Source organism: Bacillus rossius, chromosome 7, assembly GCF_032445375.1.
Source record: "Bacillus rossius redtenbacheri isolate Brsri chromosome 7, Brsri_v3, whole genome shotgun sequence".
NCBI classification, from domain to species: domain Eukaryota; kingdom Metazoa; phylum Arthropoda; class Insecta; order Phasmatodea; family Bacillidae; genus Bacillus; species Bacillus rossius.
The window spans coordinates 56,665,928-56,693,403 of NC_086335.1; the positions used below are offsets into that span (position 1 = coordinate 56,665,928).

The 27,476-nt window shown below is 37.1% G+C and overlaps 3 protein-coding genes across 3 annotated transcripts in view; 2 read left to right on the forward strand and 1 right to left on the reverse strand.

Annotated features, from left to right (window-relative positions):
• LOC134534098 (trypsin-3-like) overlaps window positions 1–21,096 on the reverse strand; it is an 80,605-nt gene extending 59,509 nt beyond the window's left edge. Inside the window, exon 1 of the mRNA XM_063372147.1 lies at window positions 21,054–21,096. Coding sequence (XP_063228217.1) covers window positions 21,054–21,060 — 7 coding nt within the window. The 5' untranslated portion in view covers window positions 21,061–21,096. The remainder of the gene's footprint in view (window positions 1–21,053) is intronic.
• LOC134534101 (trypsin-1-like) lies at window positions 405–13,124 on the forward strand. The gene is made up of 7 exons (XM_063372152.1): window positions 405–509; window positions 2,545–2,627; window positions 3,647–3,744; window positions 7,684–7,816; window positions 8,684–8,797; window positions 10,919–11,059; window positions 12,858–13,124. The coding sequence occupies exons 1-7, from the start codon at window positions 461–463 to the stop codon at window positions 13,002–13,004; spliced, it is 765 nt and encodes a 254-aa protein (XP_063228222.1). The 5' UTR covers window positions 405–460; the 3' UTR covers window positions 13,005–13,124.
• On the forward strand, window positions 18,942–26,749 carry LOC134534099 (trypsin-3-like). Its single transcript, XM_063372149.1, has 7 exons — window positions 18,942–19,174; window positions 19,685–19,767; window positions 21,134–21,237; window positions 23,181–23,322; window positions 24,174–24,287; window positions 24,748–24,894; window positions 26,212–26,749. The coding sequence occupies exons 1-7, from the start codon at window positions 19,129–19,131 to the stop codon at window positions 26,356–26,358; spliced, it is 783 nt and encodes a 260-aa protein (XP_063228219.1). The 5' UTR covers window positions 18,942–19,128; the 3' UTR covers window positions 26,359–26,749.
• Window positions 26,750–27,476: the final 727 nt, after the last annotated feature.

The window sequence follows — 27,476 nt, forward strand, 5'->3', positions numbered from 1 at the left end:
TAATTAATACGTTGGAAAACATCGGCTGAGGTAGGTGGCTTATGCGCATCGCCTCTTCGTCATAAGACCGAGGGCGGTGTGTTAACTGAGTAAGTTTGGTACGGAAGGCAGTTTCAGCTCAAGCCTGCTCGCATGAACGTCAGCACGGACACATTGAACTGAAGGTCTCGTTGATAACCTAACCTGGCGTGTCCGAAACTGACACTCGGCAGGTACGAGTTGGGAGTTGTTCAAGGAATTATTTGCAAAACGTAGTTGTCATCTGAGTAAGACTGCTGGCATGAGAGATAGTTCCGGGTGATTCCTTAAGTAATAAAGCTGTGCGATAAGCGATGATGCCCCGTGGCTGGTGTCATTGAGTGGGGGAAAAAAGAGCTTCCTACGATCGTTATGTATTTAAAGTGTGTCTGGTCTCCGTGGGTTCGCGTTTCTGGCGCCTGAATACCTCGAAACCTGCGCAATGCTGTTGATCACCGGCGTGTTTGCTCTGCTGCTGGCTTCGTGCCCGGGTGAGTGTAGTGTGACACAGTAACCATCAAAGAAGTTGGTGTGTATTCACTTTACAGTTCGTAGGAACTGGATTTCTATACCGAGACAACATTAAAATTTCGTTAATGCAGAGGCCAACAAAAATTTCAGTACCTAATTTTGGTTTATGATGTTCTGCACACAGATAATTTTTTTTTCTGCTAATGAAGTGTTGTTACTGCAACCATGTTGTGCTAACTTATTTTTTCCCCCCACCTATTTCAAAATATTCATGTCCGTAACTATGCGAACAAATTATCCAAAGTCAGGCTGTCTCAGTGAAACTTATGCTCAAAATGCTATCGGAAAAACTACTATTACAATTCTCTCGTTGTGTAAATCATGCGACAGTTACTGGATTGCTCTCGTGACATACGTAATTGAAAGAACTATCGTGATAATGATCGGCACAATCTTGTTGATATATTTAGTGTAATATTTTCTTTTTGTATAGAGATCACCAAACATGATAACATAATAACAATAAATATATTGTTCTTACTGAATAGAATGCCGAAAATTAATATGTAACATACATACATACAAAGGGATCATATATTTGTATTTGTAAGTCTGACGAAATTGAGGTTTTTCAATGAAGATCAAAAATTTAGCTGGTTGCCTTTGTTTTTTGTTATGGATTCATAATAATGCAGTATGACATCAAAACTAACTTAAAATTAAAAAAAATACTTCGGTGAATATTTTTACTTTGGAATTATTTTATACTTCATACAAATCACAAATACCCTTTATGTTGTTTATAATTGTAAAAGCAGATATAAGACTCCTTTGTGTAAATTTTGAAGACAGAGGGGAGTTTTTTGTTTGAATTTTTGTTAGTCTGTTCCAGATAACCAAGATAATTAACATGTGTGTTGAAAGATTTCGGGTGAATAGTCATGACAGTCATAATTTTTGACAGTGCAAGTTATTTAAACTTATTTTTAAGAAAGATAATTTATTAACTTTAGATGGAAAATATATAGTATTTAAGGAAAATAGATGTTATGATAACCAATAAAAATTACCGAGGGTTAGTTGTGGCTGTGATAACTTGTATTTGAACTAATTCACTAAGTATATATATTTAAATTAGAACAAGATAGTATGAATATATTTATAATTAATATATGAAGAGCACGTGACTAAAAATGTCGTTCAAGATTGTAGACGACCATACTAAAAATGTGGCTCTACTTACTTGGGAATTACCAGGGCTTTTATATACAAGACAAGACAGTAAATGTAAAAAAATTGTGTAACAAAAAAGTTCAGAAGACAAACAGAGACAACGATGGTGGCTACTAGAACCAATAAAACACAAACATTTCAAAAATCACCAGGGTTAATTAGCAGAAAATTGCCCAAGCAAATTCCTCTATGAAAGGAAACGCGAAAAATGATCCGACTCACAAGACCTAACAAGGCCATAATAACCCAGAATCACAGATTGGTGTAGAATTTGCTGTCGCATTGTTTAAATTGCTGAATTTATATCGATAATTTGTTTGAGATGAAGAAATTTGAATCCCAAAATAGTAAGGTTTCAGTTATTAAAATTAATTCTCTTTTTTTTAAGCTGAAAATTGACGTTTTATAATTTTCTCGAACAAAAGCACTTTCTGATAGATTCACAAGAGTCATATACGTCATTCCCCACAAATTACTATATCTAATAAAATATAAAACTCTGTTTCTTCCAAATGTCTAGGTTAGCAGACAGTTTGCCATTATCGTCACAAAAAATTTAGAATAATATGCATATGTTAAAATAAAAAATATATCAATTGAGCTGTCAGAAAATTAAAGTCGTTTAATTGCATGTACTTACAATATGCACAATTTCTATTTAAACAGTGATTCTATATGCAAAACCTTTCATACTCCGCTAATGTTTTGTGAGAATATTATATTTAATAGCATTCAGTTAGTACTATCTACGTTAAGTTCTTGATATTTTTACTATCATTAAAAATGTTAATATTTTATGTTGATTTTGTGTGTGTTTTCCAGGCAATGCACAACAGATTGTAAGAAATAACAATATGAGAATCATGGGTGGATCTAATGCGGAAATTGAAAAGTTTCCATATGTGGTATGTCAACCTCCAGTACACTTACTACAAATATTATAATATAGCTAACTTGAACAAAAGTTTGAAGAAAACTTGAGTATTCATAGAAATATTCGTTAGCAATCTTTTCAAACATGATCAAGAAAGAGATTACCTTGTAGCATTTTATAACGATATTTTTCTTTATTTTAGCCTATATATGGAAGCACCAGGGGGATAAATTATAATGGCCTAGAAATACCTACCTGATGGAATCTTCAAAGCACTTTTGCACTTATAATTATAATCATTCATTTCCAATAAAATGGGTGAAAATGTAACAGTATCCTATAGTAGGTATTATTTCCATTTATTTAAAGATATGTAATAAACAGAAGGCAGGAATTTTTCGCGAAAAGATTTCGAGACAAGCTGAAAGTTAAAACAGTGTAGCGTCTTCTGATTCTTTATATTGGTTGAGTTTCTATCAGATACATGATAGGCCTCTATGTTGGTACATGAACCATTGCCATTAAGTGCAGAAGCAAACGCGTCCTGAATGGCCCAGTCAAATACGGCAAGAGCTTATATTGATGACGGTCGCCAATCACAAGGAAGAAACCTCTGGCGCGGACATACCTTATTACAGTCTCATAAGCGTTCAAATTTTTTCGCGAAAAAATATATGACTCTAGTAATAAGCTACTAAATACCTATATACTCAAAAATTCAAGCCACTATCCTAATAGAAATTTTAGACAGTTTCGTCCACATTTTTGTTAGAACTTTAAAATAAACTTACAATGCAGAAAGCACATTTGGAAGATCCTAAATAGGCCTTATATGTTTGTAATTTTTTAAAATATTTACTTCATGTTGAAAATTATTAGACATCATTGATACCAAACAATTTTATTCAATGCGTTAAAATTAATAATTTGTTGATATTAAATTATACATCATATTGGAGCATAAATAAATATTTCCTGGTGGAATTATAGAATATATGTGTATCAACATGTGAAAATTTAAACAAACCTTATATGTTTTATTTTTTTCAGGTCAGTATGTTCATGGAGAAAGAAAATGTGACTTTTGGGTGTGGTGGATCAATCATATCACACAATTGGGTTCTTTCAGCTGCTCATTGCACAATAGGGTAAGATCTCATTACATATACATTTACATATTTTGTTTTTTGCTCGAAAATGTTCCAATACTACTTACATTTATAAAGGTTTTAAGTTGCACCATTCCACAGATAGAAGGCTTATGACATTAGATGGTTATAAATAAGTGGTAAACACACTTTTACAAAACGCATTGACTTTCTTTTCTCACATAATTTACGGTAGTTTACTGTAGTGAAGTGGCACTGTGTTATATGACTGGATTCACATTCGGTAGGACCCTGGCGGGAAATATGATCAATAAATTCTGATTTCGGTGTTGTATTGTTTCTCGAGATCACTCGATAGTCTCATCGTAGGTCATAGCCATTTATTTTCTCAATTGACTTGAAATTGTGGTCGCTTAGTTTCCATCTCAAATGTCCTCGCAATCACAGAGACATGAAACCTGAATTTGAAAACAAAATCGCAAATTTACTTGTGAAAATCTATCTCCTGTAACCACACAAGGCTGCATTTTTATATTGTAAAAATGTGTTTTTAAGTTAACATTTGTATTTGGCAGAAGTAAACACAAGCAAATGAAAGTGGATTTCGAGTAGGGCTACCAGATGTGTTCATAATTGAGCGAACTAACCATACTACATTCCTCTGAAGCCACATTCAAAATTACCCCTTTTTATTATTTTACAACAAAAGGTTTGTAGTTTTTTCTTCGGAGAATCTATTACTTATTATCTATTACTTACTTATGTACTTCAAGGAATAAATTTTAAGAAAAATCACGTGTATATTAGTTAAACTAAAATAAAAGGAATGTGTAAATAAATAATTTATTAGTATATACAAATGTGTATTGTCATCATAACAAATGTCCTCGCAACCATAACGATGTTTTAATAAAAAAAAAAAAAGGAAGGGGAAATCCCATTGGTGGCGGACACCTGAAATGTTCAGAAAATAAATAATAAAAACTATTTTTAAAAATGAAACTTTATTTTTGAATTAGTTAAGTTAACAAAGTTTAGAATAAAAATAAATGAACAAAAAGGCAACTTCTGCATGAACATATTTAGAAACTTTAATTGATTTAAATTCTGATAAAAACAAATGCAATCAATGCAAGTGGCACCTAGTAGCGGACGGAATGAACTTTGGGACCCCAAGCACCGGACATTTTCAAAACATCGTGCATCGATGGGATATGTAGGTCTGCACATTTAGGAATGTCTTCCCATGCCTCATGAGTAGAGACCTGCAAAATTCGCGGATTCAGTGACCTCCAGGATAGACTCTACTACACCCTACACACTCGGGCAAATGCCACCTGTTCATTGGCTGCCGACTTGTGAGTCGTCTCGACTGAGTGTCTATGATTCGACAGTTCTTTGAGCGAGGGTCTCTAATTGGCCCTCATTACTCCAGATTAACAGTGAACCAATTGCAGAAGCAGCGCTAAGGTATAATTATTTGAATTGTAGCATATCAAGAAATGAATCCGCGAATTTTGCAGGTCTCTACTCATGAGCCTACCCATGGCAGCTGGAGCTCTGTGCCCAGTCTTTCGTCGAGGTCCTCTGACCACACTACGCAAGAAGTTCTTCCTATGTCAGATATTTGAGTTAATGGTTCCTTTTTCTTAGCTTTATCTCCATTTCTTCCCTTTGACATTCACGCCTTTTGTTCGTTTCCCCTTCTCTTCTACTGATTTATTTTTTACTTAGTTCTAATTCTTTTCTTTTTCTCCTTAACATTATTTCATTCTCGTTTTCTTCAACAGCAATTGTGTGTGGCGATGATTTTAGAATTTCACTTCTTTCACATTTTCTCTTCCGAGCTGCTGATCTTTTTTTTTTGTCAGCCTCTGGTAGTGGCGACAATTTATGGACACTCCGGACAGCATCTGGATCAAAGCTCGCTGATGGCTCGAGGCTGCTGATTGTTGGTTCGTTGGTAGATTCTTTAGGAGGATCCGTGGATTCTTCCGAGACCAAATTGTTGGACAGTTCCGCATCGTAGGTCGTAGATGAGCTACCGGCGCAGGTCAAATCAGTGGAAGACACGGAATCTTCCCCCTTTTATTCCATTATTTTTCGTATCTTCCGTTTCGATCTCTCTCCGTTATTTTATTCTCTAAAACAATGTGCAACAATTTATTATAGTAAGTATAAATACTTACGAGAATAGGGAACTTGCTCACTGTCCGGTGTTGAGGGACAACTTTTGTGTCCGGCGCTACGGGTTCAGGGGAATCGCCAAATGTACGTGTTCCGTAACGAAACTGTTTTGGAAATGAACAAAAACCTTCGCAATCTACAAATATTAATGGAACACTACGTTTATTAACAATCACCTTAAACACTTAAACACAAAAATGTAGCAGTAACACTCGCCTGGATCTACGTGACGCAATGATTTCCTGCCGGAAACAACAATCGACCGCTCCTGGCGTGGTCTTGTGCCGACAAACCGCGTCCATCGACGCTGTATCGCTACCCACCTCCCTTCCCCCCGCCCCTTTCAACCGTTTTTTTATTCGAACGCATTGTGACTTGCCGAGATAGTACGAGTGTCGGACGCTAGGTGCCTTCCAACGGTACGGGACTTTCCCTCCACACTAATAGTAGTTAAATACATATATTTTTCACTCCCTCAATTAAAATAAATCTAAAGATATTTTTTATCGCTTATCACACATATGAAACAGTGATCAGAAAAAAAAAACTAATTCCTTAGGAATTGAAGTTGTTTTTTTTATACTATTAAACAATTAGTGACTTGATGTAAGCTTTTGGACATATGCCATTGCTATGCACATATATGTCTGTAGAAGAAAACTACAAAAAACCAAAAGACAAAAAAACACAAATTAAGCAAAAATTGCTGCTGTCGACAGGATATATACATCACATAATATTGCATAACAGGAATATGGTCCACAAACAAAGAAAAACAAAGAAAAATAGACTAAGAAAACGAAAGAAAAAAAAACCTCAAATGATGAATTGAACCCCCAAAAAATTCAGCACAACAGTTGAAACGAAACAAAAACACAACAAAACGAAAAGACGAAACAAACACAATAGTTTTCCAAAGCAGAAACCTGTGTTTTCGTACCATGTGCGTCTCTGCCTGAGGACGGGTGCAGATAGCAGTTACCGAAACGTCGCTTGTTTTCTGTTTGGAAAACTATTGTGTTTGTTTCGTCTTTTCGTATTGTTGTGTTTTTGTTTCGTTTCAACTGTTGTGCTGAATTTTTTTGGAGTTCAATTCATCATTTGTGGGGGGTTTTTCGTTCTCTTAGTCCCTTTTTCTTTGTTTTTCTTTGTTTGTTGACCATATTCCTGTTATGGAATATTATGTGGTGTATATATCCTGTTGACAACAGCAATTTTTGATAAATTTGTGTTCTTTTGTCTTTGGTTTTTTGTAGTTTTCTTCTCCAGACATACATGTGCTTAGCAATGGCGTATGTCCAAAAGCTTACATCAAGTCATGCACTCCCATTGCACAAATCTTTCAAAGATAATAAATAATTAGTATTTACTTTCAAATCAAAACTATTTGTAGTACCTATCGTTGATGGCTTTTATATCAGTTTCTTGGAAAAGCATTCTGATGCACTAAGTCTGTGTATAAATTATCGCTATGAAAACAACTGATACCCACAGATATTTAGAGAGAAATTTTGTCATGTGTTTGCTAATACGCGTGTATTAATTGTGCTCAACCTGCTAGCTTTTGGCGATAACAGTTACTTAAAGAAACTGCGTTCTGTTTTATAAAGTGAAAACCAAAATATAGTTATAGCATTGTAAGTCTACCTTGAATTTCAGTTGGATCATATATTACTGAAATTTTTCGTAGCTTAACTTCATAGTTTTACATTAGCACCTGCTAAGATGTGCTAAGATGAATGTAAATTATGCTTGTAATTTAGTTACATGTAATCTCTATGTCATTGTCAGCTACTCGGTGGTGAAACTGCATGTGGGGAGCATAAACCTGGTGTTCGCAGAGACCGATCACCTATCCGCACAAATCATCAACCACCCCGACTTCAATAGTATCTTTTTATACAACGACATCAGCCTCATCAAGGTTAGTGGGTTATTTTCTTACTCATAGCCCCAAGCACTATTCTAAAAGGAGGGAAGGGAGTTAACTGCAGAGAAAAAACACTCGTGTGTCATCACTCCTTCATTATGAACAAGTTTTTTCTTCTTCAAGTTTTCAAGTTTTCTTTGAGATATTAATCACAAAATTTTATTCAATAAGACGTTCCTTTTGCCCAAACGCAGATTAAACATATAAACAAACAGTCAAATTTTTTAAAGAGAAATAAAATGGTGAAATAAAAGTATTAATTTTACCTATATTAAATAGCAATCAAATTATTGAGTTATGTTAAATCTATTTATAAGTTTAACATGTCTGTGAACTGCAAATATTTGGAACAGTTAAATTTTAAAATGTTAATTGAAAAGAATTGTACACACACTTTTCAATTAATTGAACTCTAGCTTTAAATTATTTTAAAAGATCAATTCATTGATTTTTCTGGATATTTCCATAGCAACCAAAGCACCAAAGCCATTCTAAATTTAAATGAAGTATTCGATTTAAACGAAAATATTTAAAGAATTCAGAACCTTCAATGACCACATCTATAAATTTTTAGTGATGTTGGCAAGTAATGCAATTTGACTGAAAATATTAGCACGTGGAATTCTTTAATTTACACATCAAATTTATGTAGCCTGATATGTATCTCAATATCAACAAAATATTTGACAGTAAAGTTTTTTTTTAAGCATTCAGGCGTGATTTTCTCTGAAATTTACCAAACTCTGAACAAAGAGTTACATGTATCTTATCTGGCATAATAAGGGGTTGAATTTTAATTTATTGAGTGATTGTTTCACTTTGGTAGCTTACAGAATGTGGTGTTGTTTGATGGTCACTCAGGTGGCCCCTCCATTCGTGTACAGCGCCACTGTCCAGCCTGCCAAACTTCCAGCAGCCGACGCCCCAGTAGCTGTTGGCACAATGGTCACAGCCATCGGCTGGGGAAACACTGATGTAAGTTTCGAACCACCACAGCATAGAAACTTAATTTTTGTCACCCCTAACTGGAGTTAAGGTCGAAAACAAAACAAAAGAAAATTTAAAGCCACGTTTATTTCCAAGATGATCTCAGCCATAATCTAGGATCATGTATCATATACGTTACGAAGGCACTTTGGTGTGCTCACTGGCCAATACCAAGATTTAGATATCACTGTCAAAATCGGGTCATCATTTTTTTTTATGGGTTGCACATCATTTTTTCAAGCCTTCTTCTCCTTGTATAACTCCAAATGATCAACACAGACAACGAAAAGAGGCCGAACTTGATTGGCCAATACACAATCCATTGGCAGGGAAATGCTCTCCTGATTACCTGACAACTTACCCGCAATAGGAAGAGGCTTCTCACAATTGTCCACCTGAAGAGAAGACAATTGGCATAATGTGTAGAGTAATTCGGCCCGTGTCTTCTCTCGTACTGTTTTTTGTGTTCGCTCTCGTGTTTCATTGGGTCATTAATGGCATTTCCCATGTGCCTGGGTCGGGATGTGTCCCCGTGTGCCTTGTAGCGTGGGGTTTCGTGCGGCGAAGGTAGCATCTGCAATCCAGCGCACCCTGTGTGTTGAGTACATGGGGTGTCCAGCTGTAATGAGCAGATGTATTAGTTGGGAATGTCGAATACTAACTCGTGGACAATCTGGCAGAAGACGTTATATATCGTTGGCTCCGGGAAGATCAAGAGACGGCGGAAATTCAAATTGGGGCTGTTCGGCATGCCTAGTCTGAGGACGTCTTTCTTCTGAGCAAGTTGTGGCAGCGTGGGCAATATCCGTCGATGGAAGGACTGTGCCTTCATGAAGCCTAAATAAATTGAAAACTATTTGTTTTTAAATTACATTAGAGTAGAAATTTAAAAAAAAATTGAAATAGTTAAAACTTCAACATTTTAATATGGGTAACACATATTAAACTTCTTAATTTCTGTGTTAATGAAATTGGGAATAGTCATAAAATTAATATAACTAAATTTGTATACCCAATACAGGCTCACGTTTTTATTTAGTATAAAATGTATGTAATATTTTCATATCCTGCTTGAAAGGATTCGAAAATAGATATTGTTGAATGGAATTTGGAAAGAAAAAGTGCCTTTTTTTTTGTAATTTACTATGTAAAATACGCATTCCGAAAAATTCATATCTCCTGCTTTAATGGATTCTTATATAAGTAAAGCTTTTAAAAAAACCAACAGAAACTCTTTTTCCACCTCTGAATTAGTGGAATGTACCAAATTAAATATGTGTACATATAATATTATTTTTAATATCCTAATGCACATTATATTACATCTCACTTTGGGGTAAATATTTTCTTTTATAGTATTTAATAAAACTCTTATTATAACTCATTAAATATGAATTTCGAAACTCAGAAAAATAGTTTGAATAAATATTCATATAAACTTTTCACACAAAGTTTTGTATCTCCATTTTAGTAGATTCTGATATATAACTTCTCGTCAAAGAAATTATTTCACCATATTTCCACCCCCAATAGTGTATATTAAAAAATAAAAATATGTATTTTGTTATTTTTTACTGGTTTTTTGACTTCATTGGATTCTTAATTATTTAATTTTTCACTATACCCCTAAATCACCGGCTTCTAACATCTTAAATGGTGAGATTATGAATAATAAAAATAATATTTTAAGACATATAATTATTTACGCATATTATTCATGTTAACTTTCTTACCTCCCCTTCTACACATTTTGAGATATAAGTTGTATGAACTTGCTTTCTTCCTTTCACCCTTTATCAGTGGAGTTTAAAAAATGTGGCTAAAATATATACAGCGCAATTATTTTGTTTGTGGTGTACCAAGATTATTCTTGTGGATTCGTGCTCAACGTAAGTGAAATCATTGCCCGGCAACTTTCAAAGGAAACCGTAAACAAATTGAGGAAGATCCCTGGATAATTTTTAACCAGCGTTGTTCGTAAAATAAAGGTGAAAATTTTTAACAGTGTATCTGTCATGTACATAATTTTTTCCCCCCCTAAACAATTATACAATTAAAAATGTAACAAAATCATTACGATTTCTGTCGGATTGCCTGTTATCATTCCAGGAAAATGGCACCTCGTCGTCCGTGCTAATGAAGGTGAGTATACCAGTCATCTCGAACACAGAGTGCGTCCCGTATGTAAACTACCTTATGTCATCTCAGATGTGCGCGGGGTACAGCGATGGAGGCAAGGACGCCTGTCAGGTAAATGCATATATAAATATATATACATACACACACACACACACACCTAGCCTTGCCATAGCAGAAAATAATTTTCTGCTGGGTTAACACCCGTTTGTATTTTGTATGAACTACCCGTGATCAAATACATGACATATCATGACAGTATGCTCAGCTCATATTACTTACATGTATTTTTTTCTTCTTTGTTTGAAGATACCAAGTTTTTATTTTCGACCAGATTGTGTAGTTACGACAGTATAATTACACATTAAACCTCTGCCTCTTTTTTTTGTTTAACGAAGATGCCAAATTTGTAATCAATGAATCTAAAACCTTAAATTCAACTAGACTTTGGTCATTTTTTGTTAATTCCATGCTTATGAAGTAATACATAGATAATAACAGTGACAACACGAAAAAAAAAATCTTATTAGTGACCTTTATGTGTGCAGTTATGCGAAAATGTTAATCATTAATATTTTTTTACGTTTTAAAAATAATAGGCCACGTGAATAACTAATATTCCACAAATATTAAGAACGCAACATAGACTACAGTACACACGTAGAAAATAATGTCAAAAAAATTCATTCATCTGACTTGGTGGGCGAGGCAGATTATTTTATTATGTCATGCCGCATGATAGTTGCACATTGTCATGTCACGTGGTGGTGTGGTAAACGCCAGTCCTTCGCTTGGGGTGGGCAATGTCAAACCCCATTTCTTGCCACCCAGGTATCAACGATCTAAACGAAAAATTGTTATTAGATTTAAAGGGAATCTTTGGAAACAAGTTGCCAAAATTATTTTCTTGTAAATCTACAAATACAAAACATTCTGTTATACAGCACAGCACTGTGAATTACATAAAAGTAAGAGTTTATCTGAACATGGCAGTGTTTTCGGTCTAGCAAATTAGGACAAAACATTAATTTACAGGTTTAATTTTATTTGCCCTAAAACAAACAGCTATAAAATGTGTACACTGTATTTTTTTTTTTTTTGAAAATGGATAAATATTCATGCGAAATTACAAATAATTATAAATTTATTTGAAACCAAACGTATCACTACAAAATAGTGTTCGCAGTAAACCTGGGCTCAGATTCTTACCCGGGCATTTATGCTTTGTGTTGTCCCAGTGCGTCAATTAGTTAAAGTTATTCGTAAACCGTTCCCTGAATAGCTTCCCAGTATTAATTTACAACATAATAAACACGATACAACAAAATAAGTGTAATAGCTGGGTATTCTATTACATTTTAGATGGTTTAAAAATATATATGCTTGAATGAAACATCGATTAAAATATAAAATTATTCTCCAAGTTTTCGCAAAAAACAAAATCATAGCCATGTAGTGTAGTATTACAAACAATTTCTGTTTAGTTTTCACTTGAATCACTACTTATTTTGACTTTGTTTTTTTTTTACTTCCATGTTAAAAGTACAAAAATGGGCAGCCTTCTTTTCCCAGACGAGAGAGCCAAACCCCCGATCGTGCATCTTCGGGGTATTTTTTTGTTCATTTTAAATAAATGTGGCGGTGTTGATAAAAGGATACTAATGGTCAATTAGGTTAGGTTAGCTACATTATAAATACTTTAAAACATTGTGGACGGTTGATTTGGTTAGGATAGCTAAGATACGGAAAAAAAAAACATGAACTTCGGGGAACTTCGGGTTTTTGGCTCTCTCGTATGTGAAAAAGAAGGCTGCCCCACAAAAATGTTGTTCTGTTAAATAAGGTTGCAAATGGCGATATCTCGTAGCATTGCTTGGAGATCGCAAACGGCGATGTTGCGTGTGTAACGCAGGGCGACTCCGGCGGCCCTGTGGTGGCCGAAGGTGTCCAGGTGGGCATAGTGTCCGGTGGCCAAGGATGCGGTCGGCCCAACTCGCCAGGGTTGTACACCAGAGTGAGCGCCTTCCGAGAGTGGATACGTGACAACACCGGCGTCTAGGAGACACCGAATGATCCGTTAACAAATGTGCTACAAGCTGTTATTCTCACGGCGTTTCAACATGTAAAACAGTATATCTCAGTGTTTTATTAAAGATATGTGGCGCGTGTGGCGAAATCACACCGTGTTTACTTTAAAAACCTAACCTTGGCTACTATTTGAAGGAATTTTGGAGAATGTTCTGTAATACCCCAAGTGTCTTAAAGAATAATTAAATAATAAGGTTAAAAGATTTGGAAGCTTTGATTACTGAGGCCCTCAATTAATAACTATAAAAGTCAACAACAGAGGCGACACTAGAAGTAAACAAAGAAAATTTAGGGACTCCCTACAAATACTTGGGAGTAAAAGGATCGTTATTATATATTAAATGAATAAAAACAACTGTTACGTCTATAGACTTCCTTATTTTATTAATCATTGTTCTTTTTTTTGATAGATTAAATTTTCCTTAGTAAAGACTGTTTTTCATTGATAAGTGATCTTATTTACATAACTCACAATTACACTTATTATATGATATTCCTTAACGTTATTTACGATAGGGCCGGCCCTTAATGTATAACAAAAATTAAAATATTTAAAAACAAGAATGAAATTAACATTGGTAACTTTAAAGATTGTACATATAGTCCTTCCAAAACATAATATAAATTTCTTCTCCTCGAACTGCCTTTTACTGTCCGCTGTCTTAACTGGGTTATACTAATCTTGGGTTCGTGAATAAAAAGATAGAATTATGCGGGTATCACCCGGGGCTGTAGGTAGACGGTGATCAAGGTAGTAGGCCTAATGATGTTGGATTCTGCGCAGGAACCGACTCCAGAGGTTCTGGCAGAGGATTTTGGTTGCCCCAAACTTGGAACCCTGTCAAAACAGGGTGTTGGTCCTGGCGCTCAGGAGAGGGCGTCTCGTCTCCGCAAACTCGAACCACGATTCGCGGTAGCCACGGAAGTCATCATGATTAATTTAAAAAATAATTAATATAAAAATACTAAGTTTCTCTACTTTCAACTAAACTACTGACTGGTTAATAATTTTAGCCAGGGACTCCATCCCTTTAGTCTGAGAAGACTACATAATATACGATGTCAATGATCCGCAGAAGATCGCAGATACAAACGGTACCAGTCAGTCAGGAGGCGCGCACCGAAGTAAGTTCAGAGCGGGATATCACCAGAATATCATAAGCGCGGGGTCTCTAGAGAATGGGAGGGGGGGTAGGCTCTGAGCCGAAAATTACCGAGTCCACCCGAAGGTGTCCGGCATAAAAAAATTAGATCTTACTGGAGTGACTGCGCGACTGAGGCGCTATCTTTTGGTGGCGAGAGGAAGTACTAATAAATCGACTTGTGACCGACGAGAGTGTCAAGCTAGGGGGTTAATGGAGTAACCAGTGGTGCCACCTAGCGGCCTGAGACATAAGGAGGGGAGAGAGGTTGTCGTTACCTCCGCGCGAGCGCGGTAGTGTCGGCGCTGCCGACGCCTCACAAGTGGCATTAGTTACCACAGCCGTCGCTAGGTGTCGTTAAGGTGCAGAATCGTAACTGCGGCTGTCAAGCCTGAGATGGCCTTGACTTCGGTTAACGCACTCGAGCGGTCGTCGCTCCTAGCCACTTCTGAGAAGAGAGGGTGGGTGAGCAGGCGGGGGGTGGCTTCAAAAAACGCATGGTCTGTGGGACACAAGGCCCACGGGATCCTCCTGTCGTGTCTTGCTGCTAGTGAACCTTATACCGATTCGTGACAGAGTTAGCAGGGCTCAGCACTGCTTCACAAGCTGCTCTTAGCAAAAGGAGACCCGCGAAGAAATAACGTGACCGGCTCCGACGTGCCTGGAGGCGGGAGAAATATTAGCCAGAATGCTAGCCTAGCATGAGGCTGGGAAAGAAAATCAGCTCGCCTCTGAGAACAGAGGCTGAGGGCCTGGCCGTAAAGAAAATAAGATGAGAGAAAAAAATAATAATATTTCCAAAAATATTTAAGATTACAAAATTTTTAAATAAAACGTGCCTAAATACTTAATACACGGCACAGTTCTTAGCGAAACATTTGTTTCGTCTAACATGAATGGCAGTTCCAATAAAGGCTACCAAAATTAGACATTATTAAGTAAAAATATAAATGTTCAGTCAGATTTTGCTGTTTCTCAATACTCGACTGGTTTTCAAGACGGTGTGTGGCGATCGTTCTTAAACAATGAATTTTTAATCGACTTGATACCAATGCAAGGTGAACGGTGTAATAAACATAAAATGTTATTTTAATAGTTTTAGAAGCCAACAGTGTGTGAAAAGTCTTTTTAAAATGATATTTTTTAATATTGATACCTCTATTAATTTAGCTTAAACCAGAAATATACTTTAAAAAATAATTTCAAGTTAACATAATTTTAACATCGCAATCCCTTTCGTATATAAACATTAAAACGTTCTGTTGTATCTACTAGTATGTGAGTATTGCAAAGATTGAATAGAACACTACCTATTCCAGTGGTGCCCACAAGGGGGGGGTAACGACGCAGACAGCGTCATTAAAATTTCAGGGGGGGGGGGGGGTAGTTAAAAGACGAGAAAAATGTATATATTATTTACATAATTATATCTTCTAATGTGAAAATACGTTTCTGGTGCTTTGATAATTGAAAGGGATCTTGTAAATCAAATTGGCAACCCCACACTTTCCTCAACAAAAGCAGTTTGGCATCTGTCGGTTCAGGATGGAAATATTACCTGATATGACCAAAATTTTTATTATTATTAGAAAATCAGTTTAAATTAATGCAAAATGTGATAAAATATAATAATAAAAAGTATAATATTATAAAATCATTGAGAAAATCATTGAGAAAATGGCATAAAAATTCGGAGGGGGGGGCATCATTAGGTTGGGGGGGGGGGGGGAGTCATAGTGTTTGGGAGGGGGGGGGGGGGCACCTCTGCCTATTCTTCTCCCCGTGTTCCCTGACTGTTATAGAGTTAGAGAATCTCAAATGACCTCGTTGCTGGCGAGTCGTAAAACAAAAACAAATTAATAAATAAATTATAACAGGGAAGAAAGGGGTGGCCATAGCTCATATTTCCCTGTGTCTGGGTCCATCACCGCTTACAGGGTTTTCACTCAGTAGTATGGCCATGTATTTTTCGCGAAAAGATTTATATAACAGCTGCGAGTCCAAAGCATTGTAGCTCCATCTATGTTTTGTAATTGGTTGAGTTTATTTCATTTTCGTGTACCATTTATTTCGTTTCGTCTGCGCGGAAGCAAACGCGTCCTGAATGGCCTCGCCAAATAAGGCGATAGTTTCTCTGGCGAAAGGCCCGCCAATCACAAGGAAGAAACCTCTGTCGAAGTAATGCCTCATTGCAGTTCTGACGAGCGTCCAGGTTTTTCGTGAGAAATACCTGTCCCTACGTAGCAGCCAGTGTAAGTTACCCTTTTCCCCATCGGCTGTGTATCCTTGCTGGGAATTCAGTAAACATTCGAATTTTAGAGTTTAGACAAGAATATAGAAAAATTTGAATTTGAAAGGTCGCTTGCGCTCGTGTGTAAACCAGCCAGCAGGAAAATGTTATTTCCTGAATTTTTTATTTTGAAATCATTCTCATAATGATTAAAATTTTTTTAAATTTTTTATTCCACATTAATATTGAATTTACACTCTTATTTTATGAAGAAAAAAATTCAAAACACATTTCATGAATTCCACCTAATACAATTACTTCTAAAATTTTACAACACAATTAATTTACCAATTGAGCTTTTTTTATCTTTTAACGTATGAATAAAAAATGGTATATAATAAAATCAATATATTCTGTTTCTGGTTTTGATGTAAAAATTAGTCTTAAAAACAATTAATTTTTGTAATGTGATTATATGAATTCGCTTTTCATAACATAATATATAACAATTATAAAATTGATTAATTTTAAGGAATGTTCTGAGCACTTATTGTAGTGGAGTAAGATTATCATTAAACTCTATAAACATTTGTGTGAATTGCGACGCAATTCAATGGGTTTCCCACGACGTAATTTTTTTCTTCGGTACATACTTTTGTTTTGAAGTAATATTAATTAGGCAGTTTGGTTCAAAGTCTGAAACTTAAAATGATTACTCTGGTCTGTAATGGTCAGTGCGTATTTGCTTTACATACAGATAAGATAAATAAAAGATAAGAATATCAATAGCAATGCGCCATCCACTAGTGACAAAGGAAACAGCGAGGTTGTTGATTTAATACAATTATTTGTAGTTTTTCACTGTTTGTCATGGAAAAAAAATTAACAATGCAAAATAGAAATAAAATTAAAACACAAACCCAGCCTAAGTCCGATAAATTTTAATTTATTTTACAGGATATCCATAAAAGAATGTCAATGATAACAGTTTAATTTATACTTTTTACAACAAATCATACATCAAATGGAAGGTAAACTAACCTAATTTTTCTTATACTTGTTAAATATGTGCATTTAGTTATACGGCACATATCCAACCTAAAGTCCAAATCTTCCCACTCTTTGGTTAACACGTCCGGAGTAATGGAAGCAATAGCCTCTTCAATTCGGTGCCTCAACTCTGGAAACTCATTAGGTAGCGACGGAAAGTAGACACGATTTTTTATAAAGCCCCAAAGGAATAAATCGTATGGCGTTGTGTCAGGTGAACGTGGAGGCCAGCGAAAAAGAGCTCTGTCGTCTCGACCATTACGACCAAGCCAACGGTCAGGAACTTCGACATTCAACCACTCACGTACAAAGAGATTCCAATGGGGAAGTGCTCCATCCTATTTGCCAAATAAAGTCTACGGGTTCACCCTCTTGGGGAAAAAGCCATTCATTCACCCGACACATCGAGAAAACAACAAAGCAGTACTCGGAGCATGCGCTTATCAAAAACTGTTTTGAGTTACTCTTTAATTGTGACCTTGAATCAACACCATACAACGTTTACAGTTGTCACTATTCATATTTATAACTGGGTCATTATTTTATGGACATACTGGTTTTTTTTTCATGAAAAACAGTGCAAAACTGCAGTGGCGTATGTTCAAAAAATTGTATTAAATCAATATTGAACACACAATACACGCAATGAACACACAATACACACACAAGACACGCAATGGACAGGCAGTGGACAAAAAATAAGCACAATCGGAAGCACAATTAAAAAAAAGGAAGCACATTTAGAAACACATTCGACAAAAAGCAGCACTTTGGAAGCACATTCAAGAAAAGGAAGCACACAAAAAATATGAAGCACATTGGAAGCTCCTTAAAAAAAGGAAGCATATTTATAAACGATTTAAAAAAAGAAGCACATTTAACGTAAAATAATACTACAAGTTAGTGGGTAAAAATTAAACTAAAATGACGGCAGCACCCTCTAGCAGACCTAAACAATATGTCGGGTCCAAAATGGCGGCTTCCAGCAGACAAAAACAAGATGGTGGCTTCCAGCAGACAAAAACAAGATGGCCTTCATGAAGTCATACCAACTTACTTAATATCTGCCTTGGTATTAGTAGTGGGAGGTAAGTCTGTCGGTGACTTCCGTGGAGGAAGGATCCGTCGTCATTTTTATTTTACCCGCGCCAGGTTCGAACCAATTACTCCGTGATGCTTTTATTAACATTTTATTACTAATTTTTTTTCTTAATTTAATTATTTTCCTTTAAAATCGGATAATAGTTACGGATTTTCAATATGGCAGCCAGTTTCCAAAATGGCGGAAGTTACTAGAGTCGGTAACATTTTTTTTTAAATGTAACGGAATTGTGTATTGAGATAAAATTTTAATAATTTTGCTCGTGAAACTACCCATTGCCCAATAAAAATGCCATTTAAACGTACGTATAATAATCTAAATTTTTGGCTATCTCCAGGTGTCTGGCTACTTCATATATTTAAGTGCTACACGATATTCACGCGTGACACACGTGCATTGTAGCTATTATGATAAGTCATATCTTTTTTTTTTTTGTGCATTCAAAAGCCACTTGAAAATGTGTTCTTGATTTGCAATGGATACAAAGTACGTTTAAGGGAACAGTATTTAAAACAATTCTAGTAGGGAGAACTTGTTCACTGGCAGTCTGCAGAACGCCCCGACACACATCATGTTCCGACCTGTCATCTTCTTCGCCTTGCTGGCATGCGGGCTGGGTGAGTGAGCGCACACCTAGCAACACCTGTCTTGCCATTTATATCATGCTACGTTGGTGACCGTTAGAGAAAAAGAACATTTACATCACTTGGAAATCAAAAATTAAATAAATAATTTTATATGTTCATAGGCCTCCAAGCAGTTGTTGCCTCAACTAGTTATGCTACAGCTTTAGGCGATATTACAGTTGCCATCTTCATGATATCGAGTACCTACTGAGGTGTTGTTAAGGGAACCATACTAAGTAAAACGAATTACTACGAAGATGGCGACTGCGCACGGATTTTTCTTGGATACAATATCAGGAATAATTTTATTTAGATAACTTATTTATTCCTTAATGTCTTCCTTCGTCATGAAAACTAAGTAGGTAACTTGCTGATTGTTCTACTGAGCGAGCCAGGTTATTCAGGCAAAATAAGCTAGTAAATCATTTTATTTCTCTTATTTGGCATCAAAGTCCATACAAGAGCCAAATAAAATCCATGTGATTTCTGTGTGAATTCCAGCCAGCGAGTCCATCTTCTTCAACAAACTCAATCCGAAGATCATTGGAGGATCTCCGGCTGCCATTGAAGAGTTCCCCTACATGGTACGTAGTTCATACGTAAATATATTTTGTTTTATGCTGGAATCAGGTTTATTTGACATTCGTGTTAGTTTATAATATATCCATCGCCAGATTGCAGGCTCTCTAAAGTATCACAGCATTTTGCTAAGTGTTCACGTTTTGGTTTTGTTCCTTCACATAAACCTTACTAGAAGAAGTACCCCGGCGTTTCCAGGGCTAAACACATCGTAATATGAGGGACATCACTACCGAGTTTCAAGTCTGTAGGGCATACACTTGAAAAGCGGGAAATTTTGATTTTAAAGTCCCGCTGATTGTAAAATCTCGGTGCATCATGGCTACACATCAACAAAACCGGACACCAATCTACAGATTCATTTTTTGCAAAGGCAGGTAACCTCTAGGCAATACAGTACAGACGCACCACACCAAACGATAGCGTGTTACTAATTGAAGGCAACGCCATCTATTGACGAGGTTCTTAACTAAACTGTCATTTGCGCCTTTAGTTCTCTCGCAGCAGCGAGCTTCACTAAGCAGACGGGTTTTGCCAATGATGAGAATAGGAATTTGCCAGACCTTACTATATGACTGTATGGTGGTCAAAGATAAATGACACACTCACTGTTTGTGTGTCTATGACCTACCTCATATTATTTTCTATTATAAAACTGAAGTTGCTTATTTTTCACACCCTTGGAGATGGAATTTCGTAATTATATATCTTCTATTTCACACTCCATCCCATAAGCTCTCTCTCTATATGCAACAAATTATGTCGTTCCGTTGCTCTGTTGCTGCGTAAAAGGACAGACAGACAAACATGTTTTCGCATTTATAATATCAGTAGGGATTATGGGGAATTCTTCTTAGCAATCTTGCACAATACGACAAAATAATATTCAAGCATCTACTACGTCCTAGCTGTTGGGCCTTCTAAATTATAGATAGCAAATGGAAATTCATTGAGCGAACTACTAACTTTCGCAATTTACCCACAAGTTCCCTAACCTCACAGGTGCCAAATCGTGTCATTTGGTGTTTTTCTCCCACCTCGCTCATTCATCAGACGAGCTCGTAATTCATAGAAAGGGAATATATGCAAGCCCTTGCAAGTTAACAAAGATTTTATTTTAAATATGCCTGTATATCGATCTATGTCCTGTTGTAAAACTGGACTTTTAATCTGCCAACGATGAAAGAGAAGTGTCCTTTCATCATAATCGTGCCAATATCTTAAGTATTTTTTTTACTTATTTACACTTGCGTAGACTGCAAAGGAATAATTTTAATGTTAGAACACTCACTGGACATTACCGTTGAGCCAATTCCCAGACAGTGTTCTTCCCAACTTGGTAGACCTGACTTTAGTTCTTCTGTGGCCCAGGTCTCCCTGCAAGTGGACTTCTTGGGCATTATCCGCCTCCACCTGTGCGGCGGCTCCATCATTTCCCAGGAGTGGGTCGTCTCGGCAGCCCACTGCACTGTGAAGTGAGTAAAATAACCTTTCCTTAAGAACCAGTCATTATAAATTCCAATCGTTACGAAAAGGAGTATTAAAAATTCACATTTTAGCTTAAACTACCGCCTGCAATGGCAAGAGCAAAAAATATAATTTTTTACTTTTGAAAACTAAGATCCAAATATTATCACTTTTTTTTTTATAAAATGAACACACATGCCCTAGTGTCAACGTTAAGTAACAACATTCATTTGTGTGTTCTACAACAGCTGCCAAATTTGAAACCATGTTCTTGGAATGCAACAATTTAGATTTGCAAAATGTTTTCAAATAATAAAACAAACCAAATTATGTTACTTATCATAAACTAATGAACTCTTCAACTGTGCTGAGAGGCATTGTGCTCAAGGGGTGCCCTTGACTGAGAAAGCTGTCCAATTCAAGTATTTCATTCGATTTTAAATAATTTCCCAAAAACTTGATACAAAAGAGTTAAAATGCTACAGATAGGTGGTTGTGCACAAGATGCTTGCTTTGCTCGTACTGCAGGAAAGAATGTAACTCTAATTGGTAATAACTTTACTTCTTAAATTTCGTTATTCATATTTCTGTTCTTTTTAATAGATATAATAAATTAGTAATTTAATAATACTAATATTAATAATGATGTCGAAATTTACGAATATTTAATGTATTTAACCACGCGGTTTCCCTGTTCATTTCCCTTACTTATCAGGGAGTGTTTCAGAAACGAGTGTGTGTACTGTCAATTCGGCAGTAATGAAGTGATAATACTTGTTCTTTCACTAATTTGTTTTGTTTTTAGCGGATTGAATATGTATTATAGCTTGACTGCAGAGGGTATGAAGTTTTGGTTGGTTGTTGGAGCTCTGCACGGAGGAAAATTGAGCGGAGAAGGAACAAACAAAATACAGTTTTTTAATAGGTTGACAAAGTAGCAGTACCCAAAATTTAATACCAGCAACTGAATGATTCGTATACGGAGCATTCGAAACCATGGTTGATAACAGTCTTGAGATGAATATCATTTAAATGCTACCTCACACCCAACTTATTATTTGCCCTGTATTGTGCTGAATGGGTTGTAGGTACATAATTTATACAACCATATGTTTTCCATAGCATGCGCTGGTCCTTTGTTGGGACCCACAGTGCAAGGCTCTAATGTCTCTAGGGCTGGCAGAGGGACCCAATGGGTTGGCTGTTTGATTTATGGTTCCTCTGTCTTTGTATTATGCTTTCACAAAGGGCACGGAGTCAAAGACCTACACGATTTTGTTAAAATTTAAGAGTACCGTGGGCTGATCCACAAAGTGATGAAATGTCCATGCTGAGGTTCCATTGGTATACAGTGAATAAGAAATTGCGTAGGCCTGGCAGTGACTGTGGTTGGCTCAGGTGCTCGGAGTAGAGATCTCCCTCCTGGTGATGAGCGGACACAGTGAAAAGCGACACTTCTGGAGAACTGGGATGGGTAGGGTGGTCCCCCAACGGATCATGGGTTTTCTGGGTTACTGAGGGTTTCCAGAATCATGTGAGCGGCTATGGTAATGATAAGTACCAGCTAGTGGCAAGGTAAGGGGCTAAGCTAGTCATCTTGGTCAAACAACACCAAGTTTTTTAGTGATACATTATGGCTGAGATAAAACATCGTATTTGATTTCCGAAACTCAGATCACTATAATAACAAACCACAAAAACGCAAACGAGTATGCAGTTACAGCCAAGAGATTATAAACACTTATTATAAGTTAGGTTTTTAAGCTTCTATAAACTTCCTTTTATGAGGGTCTTCCTGAAATTGATCACCTAAGCAAAGTTCAACAGAAAACCCGATAGTAATATGCTTTCTCCAAGAAAAACTAGAAATGTGTTTTGTTTAATCAGTTAGTGTTGTAACAGGGTTTATTTGTATGTCAGTAAGACTCATTTAAATTTCTTTTTGTCGCAGTTACGGTCCTTCGTCGCTGGTGATCCGTGCCGGCAGCGCTCGGGAGGCCAGCGGAGGACAAGTCCGCTCCGTCAGCCAGATCATCGAGCACCCCAACTACAACCAAGGGATCCCTCTCGACAACGACATCGTTGTAATCAAGGTAGGTTAAACTATCACCTACTACTTTCTATCATCTTTCCATACAGAACTCCTGCTACGCCCACAGGTAGACACTCATGCCGCATTACTATTTTGGGATTCTCCTCAGCAGAGACTACAGAGGTAACAATGGTGTCCGCACCATTTGATGAGCTAATGTGGTTCGTTGTTGGCTACATACAGTTTTTGGGCAATATTTACCAACAAAATGTATTAACATTAAATATACCAACTGCAACACCAGCCCAATTTTTATCTTATGGGTATGTTAGAATCGTCTCCATTCGGTATTCGTGCCAATTAACATAGCTGACAATAAAACGTCGATGTCGGAATCCTTGAGTAGCTCTCCTGTTTTGTCTCCGGATGTAATTTATTTTCTGGAGTTAAAATGGTATAGAATTAATGTTTTCATGGTTGTTTTAGGTATTTCAGTTTTGGTTTTAAAAAAACACATGAAAGTAGCAGGGACACATTTGCCACATTTTTATCCATATTAACACACCTTAAAACGATACTTAATCAATACTACTGTTTGCTCATTTCGGAAGTATGCTACTTGCACCACTGATACGAACAATTTTCGTGTGTGTTTTGGGTTGTGGTGGACAAATAAGGGAATAAAATCTTTCAATGTTGGTTCATTATATTTTTATATTAAATTTAATGAATTGTATTTTAAAAAGCATTCATTTTCAATTGAAATTCAAAAAGTAATATTGTTGGTTTTAAATGCAGCTCTGCGTATTTTCATGCTCATAGTAATACGATTAGAATTTCCTGAGCAAAGCTTGTCCATCCAGATATTTAATACTAGATTAAAAATTGATTGGTATTGTTTCTGTCGCGCAGGTCAGCTCACCCTTCGTCTACGGCGTCGCGGTACACCCTGTGGTGCTGCCCACAGCTAATGCGGCGGTGGCTTCTGGCACATATGGCGTGATTACTGGCTGGGGAGCCACTTCCGTAAGTATAGCTCATTCCACATACACTTAACCTTTACGAAAACCAATACAAAAAAGGCTTGTTCTACACTAATTACTTGAATTTATATCATATTAAAAACCAAGAACTATTTTTTACACATAAATTGTAATATTTAAAAAAATCTGAACATATTTTGAAACACACATTAACTGCCTGCTTAGTTGGACTATGATATGTCTACATTGCTGAAGAGTTGTCTTCATTAAACTACTAAGTTTACACCTGTTCTAAAAAATGAAAAATTCAGAAGAAATTACTTTTTCTTTTTCTTATGTCTTCCAACTTTTTTTAGTCTAGGAAATGTATAAATAATTCTTGCGGGACAGTTAGTCTAATCACTGGAAATATTTGACTATAAAATGCTTATATAGAAATTAATTTTAAGATGTTTTAAATTTGGCTCTGGCTACAAAGTCATGTAACGTATGTTTTCCTGTAGCAAGGAGGCAGCGGCTCTGCCACTCTGCTCCAAGTGAGTGTGCCCCTGATGACCAACAACCAGTGCACGCAGTACTACGCCAGCAACAGGATCTCCAACGGCATGATCTGCGCCGGCTACCAAGCGGGAGGAAAGGACTCTTGCCAGGTAGGTCGCATGCTATCGGAGGACAACTGTACTTGTCCTTCAGATGGGAAATTGTGTTAAAGTATATATAGCCTTGTTTGTCTGGACCCTTTTGAAGGAAATAATCCCAAATTCTTTGCTGGGAACTGAAAAAGGGACAGGCTATACCGAGAGGCCGCAAGGAAACCATTCTGACATCAGCACCACCCCGTCCCCCATACCCATTAAACTAAGTACCAGTTTGGTCAAGTGAATTCTCCACACGAGCCACTGAGTAGCGCCTATCCCAATACATCACTCTCAGTCTGGAACTTCTCAATCGCCCATACTACTCATGATCCACTCTAGGGTCTACTAGCTATCCTGGCTAGTACCGGAGCTCACTGCAAACTGTAAACTGCTCACTGCTCATTGCATCCAACTTTCACTTTCAGGATGGGGCATTCCACCAGAGCATAATTGCCAGTGCGAATCCAACCTCACTGACCTTTGGCTTTGACATCAGAGGGAACCTGTGGTTAGCCCGCAATGCATTCAACTTTTGAGGCAGTAGTAGATGCTCCTGACCTTTAGCTTCCAACCGACGAACCCTCCACCGGCCCGCAGTATCACAGAGCTCATAGGTAAACCTCGTGTGTTCCACCGACTCCAAGTACCGCAGCCCATGGAGTCTATAGCCTATAAAGTCCCGGTTGTGATTCCTAAACGAGAGCAGCAAGGTGCAGCCTGGCCGTCTCTTTTGCCACAGCCTGGCCTCCCACGTATAAACCAGGTCTTTGAGACCTAAAGGCCTCGAGGCTCAGCGGTCTAACCCCCCTGTTGCCCGCAGATTCAGCCCATTCACCATTTCCAGTGCTCTTTCTAGCAGCTGAGGCTCGCGAGATCCCAACAGTGACCGTTTTCGTCATCACCAGCATTGCCATGAGTAGGCGGAAGATTTCCCTGGGGTAGAGAGGCTATGTATTCTTATCATACACCCTTTCCGCGGTCCATTGATGAAGAACTCAAGGATTCACAAAAAAAAAGGGCCCACTACATAACGTCCAACATTTCCATTTCACAGTTAATAAATTTACGAATGTAAGCAGGCTCCTTAAGCAAGGGTAGTTTTAACTAGGTAAGCTTGGCCAAACCCTATCCCCCCTGGGGCATGGTAAAGTGACATGCACCTTCCCTCAGAGGGATCGGTACCACTCGAGCTAGGATCCTGAATGCCTGTCCCACACGAGACGGGGTTTCTCCAGCTATAACCTCATCCATTTGTTTACAAATTGTACTTCAATGCAATACTTGCATTTTTTTTGAGGCTCTAACTATCGTGCCCCGTGTGTGTCGCAGGGAGACTCCGGTGGTCCGCTCGCCGTCGAAGGCGTGCTGGTGGGCATCGTGTCGTGGGGTGCCGGCTGCGCGCAGCCCAACGCCCCTGGAGTCTACGCCCGCGTCGCCTTCTACAGGCAATGGATATCCTCCAACACCGGCATCTAGGCGCCACCTCATCCATGCTTCGAGCTGCTGCCACGGCGATGACTCTTATCCGCCCACACGGCGTCACGTCTAAAATAAATTACCTACTTTAAAAAAATATTTTCTGAAGCTGTTTCTCTTTTCTAACATGAAGTAAGAAGTGAATACAAATGCATATCCCGAGCCAGGGTTCAGGATGTGGAACTATGGAGCAAACTGTGACCTTGAACCCTGTAACCTCGGCCACCATCTCGGATGATGTCGTCGTAACCATATCATATGATCTGAACCTTGATCTATGTTGCTGTCCTGTTTCTGCCATATTGGACCTGCCATTTTAATACAATTATTTTAATTTTAAGAAAAATCCAGTATTATACCATTTTGAATTCCAATAAATTTCACAAAACTATCTGTTTCTATTAATCAATATTTATTTTGATAAAAATAAATAATAACATTAATATTGAAATAATGTTTTTAAAATGTTTAAATTATATAAACATACATGCATATGGGTATGTTCGTTCATCAAATCTAAATTTTTACTCCAAGCTTAATATATTTTTGCACACTTGACCTTCAAAATAAGAGAAAGGTCACTGTCTGCAGGACAGCTCGAAAAACCAACTACCTCGCCCTTTCTGTAACCCTTAAGGCAGAAGTTTCGTACTCCTTAATGAAATCTTGTACACTTGAAGTTTCAAATAAGAGGATTTAGTAAAACCTACCCCATCCTCCATTCCTACCCTGCAGTACTAATAAATACAATTTTGCACACGTGTAGTTTGAAATAGGAGAACAATTACTGTGCATCTTATTTAGAAAAAAAACTGTCCCTTATCCCTGTCTACATGATATTTAAAAAAAAGAATCCCCATTCCTAAAAGAACTCTCTTCACTTTGCGTAAAGCCAGGACAATGCAGGATACTGGGATAGATTCCTTAAAGAAGTACAAAAAATAGTACCACTAATTTCTCCATAGTGCTAACCAGCAGCACTAGCAGACTGAACCTTACCTCCTCCCCCTTTATCCACACAAACCCATCAAATCACTAAAAGTCATCGGCATGCTTGTCTTGTAACTATATGCCTTCAGATACTAAACTCGTCTTAATCTACGACATCTTACCCAAAG